This window comes from Rhinopithecus roxellana, chromosome 8 (genome assembly GCF_007565055.1).
Source record: "Rhinopithecus roxellana isolate Shanxi Qingling chromosome 8, ASM756505v1, whole genome shotgun sequence".
Lineage (NCBI taxonomy): Eukaryota > Metazoa > Chordata > Mammalia > Primates > Cercopithecidae > Rhinopithecus > Rhinopithecus roxellana.
Window position 1 is genome coordinate 10,374,322 of NC_044556.1, and position 7,511 is coordinate 10,381,832.

The following is a 7,511-nucleotide window of genomic DNA, read 5'->3' on the forward strand; positions in this document are numbered from 1 at the left end:
TCTCCAAGTTGGCCACACTGGTCTCGAACTCTTTTTTTTCTTTTTTTTTTTGTTGAGATGGAGTCTCGCTCTCTAGCTCAGGCTGGAGTGCAGTGGTGCGATCTCAGCTCACGGCAACCTCTGCCTCCCGGGTCCTGGTTCAAGCGATTCTCCTGCCTCAGTCTCCCGATTTGCTGGGATTACAGGCACACGCCACCATGCCCAGCTAATTTTTGTATCTGTAGTAGAGACAGGGCTTCACCATGTTGGCCAGGGTGGTCTTGATCTCCTGACCTCGTGATCCGCCGGCCTCTGCCTCCCAAAGTGCCGGGATTACAGGAATGAGCCACCGCACCTGGCCTTGCTCTTGAACTCTTTACGTCAAGTTATCCACCCTCCTCTGCCTTCCAAAGTGCTGGGCATACAGGCGTGAGCCAAAGCACCCGGTCCTGAGTGCTTGTTGAATGTAACCCCAAGTGAATATTTCTTTTCTTTTCTTTCTTTTTTTTTTTTTTTCTGAGACGGAGTCTCGTTCTGTCTCCCAGGCTGGAGTGTGGTGGTGTGAACTTGGCTCCCTGCAACCTCCACCTCCCAGGTTCAAATGATTCTCCTGCCTCAGCCTCCCGAGTAGCTGGGAATACAGGTGTGCACCGCTGCACCCGGCTGATTTTTGTATTTTTAGTAGAGATGGGGTTTCACCATGTTGGCCAGGCAGGTCTTGAACTCGTGACCTCATGATCTGCCCACCTCGGCCTCCCAAAGTGCTGGGATTACAGGCACAAGCCACCGCGCCTGGCTGCCATTACTTTCAATGGTAAAAACAGCAATTGCTTTTGCACTAACCTAATATGAACTTGAAACTGGCAGCCCTGGGTACTTCCTTTGCTTTCTCTGCAAACTGCTCAGGGGTCTCTCCCCACTAGGCCTTGGCAATGGTGGTTTCCTCTGCCAGAAGCACCCTTTCCCACAGCTCTGCTCTACCTGGTGAGCTCTTATATCACCTCCAAAACCCAATCCCATTGTGCCCTCCCCTAGTAGAGTCATGGGTTCAAGCCTCGACTCGGGGGCACCTGGGGGCATTTATGATCGGCTGTGTCTTCTCCAGATTGGGGAAGAGTCTGGGGACACACCAGGAAAGGATAGGATCAAGATGGGACCTGAGGGCCCTTGGGGCCTCTCCCGCCTTCCCCAGGGACCCTTACCCATATAGAGAGGGCCTGTTGTCTAATGGGTGGGAGGAAGTGGACTCTGGGCCAAGCTCCCTTTGTTCAAACACAAGCTGTGCTGATTTTTGCTGTGAGTCACTTAGTTTCAGTTTTCTCACCTGTGAAACAGGAATAGCAGCTCCTCTCAGGACTCATGGCCGGGAGCTTTGGTAAGCAGGTGATTGTCATCAATGACCCTCACTCCTCTCTCCTCTCTTCCCAGCTACTCTGACCCATGGATCCCCTGGGCCCAGTCAAGCCACAATGGTCGTGGCGCCGCTGTCTGGCCGGGCTGCTGTTTCAGCTGCTGGTGGCTGTGTGTTTCTTCTCCTACCTGCGTGTGTCCCGAGACGATGCCACTGGGTCCCCTAGGCCAGGGCTCATGGCAGTGGAACCTGTCACCCAGGCTCCCAGTGGGTCCTCCCGACAGGACACCACTCCCACCCGCCCCCCTCTCCTGATCCTGCTGTGGACGTGGCCTTTCCACACCCCCGTGGCTCTGTCCCGCTGTTCAGAGATGGTGCCTGGCACGGCCGACTGCCATATTACTGCTGACCGCAAGGTGTACCCACAGGCAGATGCGGTCATCGTGCACCACCGGGATGTCATGTACAACCCTAGTGCCCAGCTCCCACGCTCCCCGAGGCGGCAGGGGCAGCGCTGGATCTGGTTCAGCATGGAGTCCCCAAGCCACTGCTGGCACCTGCAAGCCCTGGACGGATACTTCAATCTCACCATGTCCTACCGCAGCGACTCCGACATCTTCACGCCCTACGGCTGGCTGGAGCCGTGGTCCGGCCAGCCTGCCCACCCACCGCTCAATCTCTCGGCCAAGACCGAGCTGGTGGCCTGGGCGGTGTCCAACTGGAAGCCAGACTCGACCAGGGTGCGCTACTACCAGAGCCTGCAGGCCCATCTCAAGGTGGATGTGTACGGGAAATCCCACAAGCCCCTGCCCAGGGGGACCATGATGGAGACGCTGTCCCGGTACAAGTTCTACCTGGCCTTCGAGAACTCCTTGCACCCTGACTACATCACCGAGAAGCTGTGGAGGAACGCCCTGGAGGCCTGGGCCGTGCCCGTGGTGCTGGGGCCCCGCAGGAGCAACTATGAGAGGTTCCTGCCACCCGACGCCTTCATCCACGTGGACGACTTCCAGAGCCCCAAGGACCTGGCCCGATACCTGCAGGAGCTGGACAAGGACCACGCCCGCTACCTGAGCTACTTCCGCTGGCGGGAGACGCTGCGGCCTCGCTTCTCCAGCTGGGCACTGGATTTCTGCAAGGCCTGCTGGAAACTGCAGGAGGAATCCAGGTACCAGACGGTGCGCAGCATAGCGGCTTGGTTCACCTGAGAGGCCGGTGTGGGGCCTGGGCTGCTGGGAACCTCATTTTCGTGGGGCCTCACCTGCTGAGGTGGGGCCTCATCTACCTTAGGACTCTCTTGCCTGAAGCTTACCTGCCTGGGGACTCACCTGCCTGGGACGGTCCCATATTGCAGCTTCACCTGCCTGGGGACTCACCTACCTGGGTCCTCACTTTCCTGGGACCTCACCTGCTGGAGTCTTTGGTGGCCAAGCATGTCACTTACCTGGGATTTCACATGCTGGCTTCCAGGAGTGTCCCCTGCAGAAGCCTGGCCTGCTGGGGACCTCATCTCCTGGGGACTTTGCCTACTGGGGACCTCGGCTGTTGGGGACTTTACCTGCTGGGACCTGCTCCCAGAGACCTTGCCACACTGAATCTCACCTGCTAGGAGCCTCGCCTCCTGGGGACCTCACCCTGGAGGGCACTGGGCCCTGGGAAGTGGCGCCCTTGGGGCCCCACCCATGAGTGATGGTTCTGGCTGATTTATGATGTTGTTAGCTGCTTGTGAGGGCTGCAGAGGGACAATGACAGTACCGTTTCCAGATGTAATATTGCAAAGAAAACCGATGATGGGGCCGGGCGTGGTGGCTCACGCCTGTACTCCCAGCACTTTGGGAAGCCAAGGCAGGTGGATCACATGAGGTCAGGAGTTTGAGACCAGCCTCGCTAACATGGTGAAACCCCATCTCTGCTAAAAATACAAAAAATTAGCCGGCCGTGGTGGCGGGTGCCTGTAATCCCAGGTACTTGGGAGGCTGAGGCAGGAGACTTGCTTGAACCCAGGAGGTGGAGGTTGCTATGAGCCCAGATTACGCCATTGCACTCCAGCCTGGGTGACAAGAACAAGACTCCATCTCAAAAAAAAAAAAAGAAAAAGAAAGGAAAAGAAAGCTGATGATGCGTTCTCCTCATTGGATAGTGGTTCTCTCCCCAGGGTGATTCTGCCCCCAGGACATTCAGCAAGGTCTGGAGACACTTTTGGCCATCGAAGTGAGGAAGGGGGATGAGGTCACCTAGCAGGCAGAGGCCGGGTTACTCCGAACCCCCTACGATGCACAGGATGCTCCCACAACACAACCACAACCAATCTGGTTCCAAGTGTCCAGAGATAGACAAACCCTGTTCTAGGAGCCGGGCGCGGTGGCTCACGCCTGTAATCCCAGCACTTTGGGACGCTGAGACGGGCGGATCACGAGGTCAGGAGATTGAGACCATCCTGGCTAACACGGTGACACCCCGTCTCTACTAAAAAATACAAAAAAACTAGCCGGGCGAGGTGGCGGGCACCTGTAGTCCCAGCTACTTGGGAGGCTGAGGCAGGAGAATGGCATGAATCCGGGAGGCAGAGCTTGCAGTGAGCTGAGATCCGGCCACTGCACTCCAGCCTGAGAGACACAGCGAGATTCTGTCTCAAAAAAAAAAAAAAAAAAGAAAAGAAAAAGAAAAACGCTGTTCTAGACCTTTCTATGGCCCTGGTGGTAGGTGTCAGAGCCCTGTGAGATACATCTCCAGCTGCTTCCTGGGGGTGGGCTCTGACAGAGTGGGGTGAGGAAGGACCAGTGTGGGTGGGAAGTGGGGGCCAAGCCGCCTGGGGGTCAAAATAGGGCCTGGCTGGGACAAGGGGACCTTCCCTGCCCAGACACAGTGCCAGGTGGGGCCAGATAAATCAGCTGAGTTATTAGGGACAGGACGGAGAAGGGCAGAGGTTCCCTGAGAAAGAAGGTGGTGGGCATGTGGGTGACCTTCAGCATGGAAATGCCCATGGCTGGGACGACACTCAGTGTGACTGCCACCGTATGGCTGCTAGGAACACACCACTGTGGGTGTGGCTGCAGGTGTGACTGTGTTTATGTCATGCAGACTACATATAACAGGGATGTGTATTCGTGTGATTATTCCAAGCGTGAGACTGACCATGAATGCCCTGGGAGTGTTTTTATTTTATTTATTGTTTTAGAGACAGGTTGGAGTGCAGTGTCATGATCACGGTTCACTGCAACCTTGAACTCCTGGGCTCAAGTGATTCTCCCACTTCAGCTTCCCAAGTAGCTGGGACTACAAGCATGCACCATTACGCCCAGCTCTTTTTTTTTTTTTTTTTTTTTGAGAGATGGGGTCTCGCTATGTTGTCCAGTGGTTTCTCACTATGTCTTGAACTCCTGGCTTCAAGTGATTATCCCACCTCAGCATCCCAAAGGGCTGAGATTACAGGCGTCAGCCACCGTGTCTTGCCCTTGAGTGCACCTTTGCATCCGGGACAGTTCAAGGGCCCCTCTCTGAGTGTGCAGGGCTGTCTGTGTCTATGTGGGTCTCTCACTATGTGGCTGCTGCAGGGCTGTGCATGTGTGTAAGTGTGTCAGCAGATGTGATGGAATGGATTGTGAGTGACTGGGGCTATGTGTGCACCCTGAGTGTGTGTCTGTGACCACAGGAGTGATGCTCTGTGCTTTTGTGAATGAGAAGTGACTTTGAGAGTGTTCCTCTCAGGCTGGGTGTGGTGGCTCATGCCTGTAATCCCAGCACTTTGGGAGGCTGAGGTGGGAGAATCACCTGAGGTCAGGAGTTCAAGACCAGCCTGGCCAACATGGTGAAACCGAGTCCCTACTAAAAACACACACACACACACACACACACACACACACACACACACACAAAATTAGCCGGGCTGGGCACACTGGCTCAGGCTTGTAATCCCAGCACTTTGGGAGGCCAAGGCAGGAGGATCACAAGGTCAGGAGATTGAGGCCATCCTGGCCAACATGGTGAAACCCATCTCTACTAAAAATACAAAAATTAGCTGGGCATGGTAGTGCATGCCTGTAATCCCAGCTACTTGGGAAGTTGAGGCAGGAGAATCGCTTGAACCAGAGAGTCGGAGGTTGCAGTGAGCCGAGATCGCGCCACTGCACTCCAGCCTGGGCTACAGAGTGAGATCCCTCTCAAACAAAACAAATTAGCTGGGTGTGGTGGCCGGTGCCTGCAATCCTAGCTACCCAGGTGGCTGAGGCACAAGAATTGCTTGAACCCAGGAGGCAGAGGTTGCAGGGAGCCGTGATCGCACCACTGCACTCCAGCCTGGGCAACAGAGTGAGACTGTCTCAAGAAAAGAAAAAGAAAGAGGGAATATCCCTTCCTGAGTGTGCAGTTCTGAGTGTGGAAGGTGACTGTGTAGGATCATGGGTCCTGCCTGCTGACCCCTTGTGGGTGGTGGTCTCTGTGTCTCCTGAGTGTGCTTGTGTGTGTGAGACCCTCATCCGGTGTGCCAATGGGCTGATGACAACCGCGGCCCCAGGGAATTGCGGGGGCTTCTCTGTTTATTTATGCTCCAATTCCCTGTGGCTGGGACACTGGATCTGGGTGACAGACAGGAAGGCCGAGGTCCGGGAGGCCCCGGAGGGTGGACAACACTCACATACACATGCACACAGTGGCATGTGTGAGCTTCTGAGGCGGCAGACCCCTGAGGGTCAGCTTTCTCACTGTGCGTCCTGGGCTGAACAACACTCCTCTCTCTGAGGCCAGGCCATCTAGGATGGGGAAACTGAGGCTCAGAGTAAGCGTCACTTGGGCTTCCGCAGCGTCTGGAAACTCCGGCCTCTCTGCGGAGGCCAGGCTGAGTCGGCCCAAATGGTGGAGGAATCCACTACCTCAAACCTCAAGAGTCGGAAGATTGCGGGGGTGGGCGGGGACCCCAGCCAGCGGCAGCCCTGAAACTGCTTCCCAAGCAGACCACCCACGGGCTTGGGCCTGGCCGCCAAGCCCTGCTCTCCGGGCCCCCTGGAAGTCCTGCTGATTAGCCGCCTTGAGTGTCTCTAGCTGTAGCTGTAGGTCCCTGGGAGCCTGGGGCCAGGGATGCTCCTGTATGGCTGGGTGATTCTCCCTGGGGGCAGTTTCTGATCTGTGCCCTCCAGCTTTGCCGGGGTCCGGGGCGGTGGCGGGGGGGGGGGGGGGGGGGGGGAGGTGCGGGCTGAGCCTGGGAAGGGACTCTGTGGTTAGAGGGTGGTCCTAAGGGCAGACGTGTGGGAAGGAGTGGAGGGGGCCCAGCTAAGGGGAAGGGTTGTAGCCTTGGGAACCCCCAGTCTGAGGGGCAGGAGGGGAGGAGTCTCGCCTCGCCGGTGCCTGCCCTGGGCTCGCAATGCCCGCCCCTTCCCCGCCCCTCAGACCGACCGTGGGACCCGCCGACCCCTCCCGCGCTCTGGCAACCCAACACCCCGGGCCTGCCAAGCATCAAGGTGACACCGTGGGCAAATCTAAACACCGAGCCGGGCTTTTTCCATCCTCCGCAGGGGCTTGTCGTAAATCCCCCCTCGAGGCCCGGCCAGGGCTTTTATGGGCCGAGGACCCAGGTCTCTGGGGACCCAGCTCTACCCCAGCAGGCGCCGGCTTCGGGCTGGATGGGGCTGGCGCCCGCCCCAGGCCTCTCCCCGCCGGGAGGTGGGCAGCGTGCGGGTATTTTTAGTAGCTGGAGGGAAGGAGATAGTGGCTTTCAGCTCACCCTGGTGGGGGAAGACCGGCCCGAGGAGGCCGTCGGGCAAGGGAGGGCTCGGTCCACCTGGACCTCCGTCTCCTCACCCAGAGTGGCTCCCCCTTCCCCCTCCCTAGAAGCCCACATAGCGGGAGAAGTGCGGACGGGGAGACTCTGGGGAACTGATTCCAAATGGACCTCAGGATCCTCACCCCCAGTGTGGCTCCCTTTTCCCCTCTCCAGAAGTCCACATAGCAGAGAGGTGCAGTCGGGGACAAGCTGGGGAAACTGGGTCCACCTAGACCTCAGACTCTTCATCCCAGAAGCCCACACCGCGGAAGGGAACAAGCTGGGGAAGGGAGGTACGGAAGGGAACAAGCTGGGGAAACTGGGTCCACCTAGACCTCGGTCTCTTCATCCGGAGCGTAGCTCCCCTTCCCTCTCCCCAGAAACCCACACAGGAAAGAGGTACGGACCGGGACACGCTCGGGACGG

The 7,511-nt window shown here is 57.6% G+C and overlaps 1 protein-coding gene across 2 annotated transcripts; it reads left to right on the forward strand.

Annotated features, from left to right (window-relative positions):
• Positions 1-1,404: 1,404 nt before the first annotated feature.
• LOC104665389 (galactoside 3(4)-L-fucosyltransferase-like) lies at positions 1,405-2,563 on the forward strand. 2 transcript variants are annotated; one of them, XM_010367202.1, is made up of 2 exons: positions 1,405-1,556; positions 1,599-2,563. In XM_010367202.1, exons 1-2 carry the CDS (start codon positions 1,420-1,422, stop codon positions 2,536-2,538), a joined length of 1,077 nt encoding a protein of 358 aa, XP_010365504.1. In that variant the 5' UTR covers positions 1,405-1,419; the 3' UTR covers positions 2,539-2,563. The 2 variants fall into 2 exon arrangements, with proteins under 2 accessions (XP_010365504.1, XP_010365503.1); XM_010367201.1 differs by having other exon boundaries at positions 1,420-2,538.
• Positions 2,564-7,511: the final 4,948 nt, after the last annotated feature.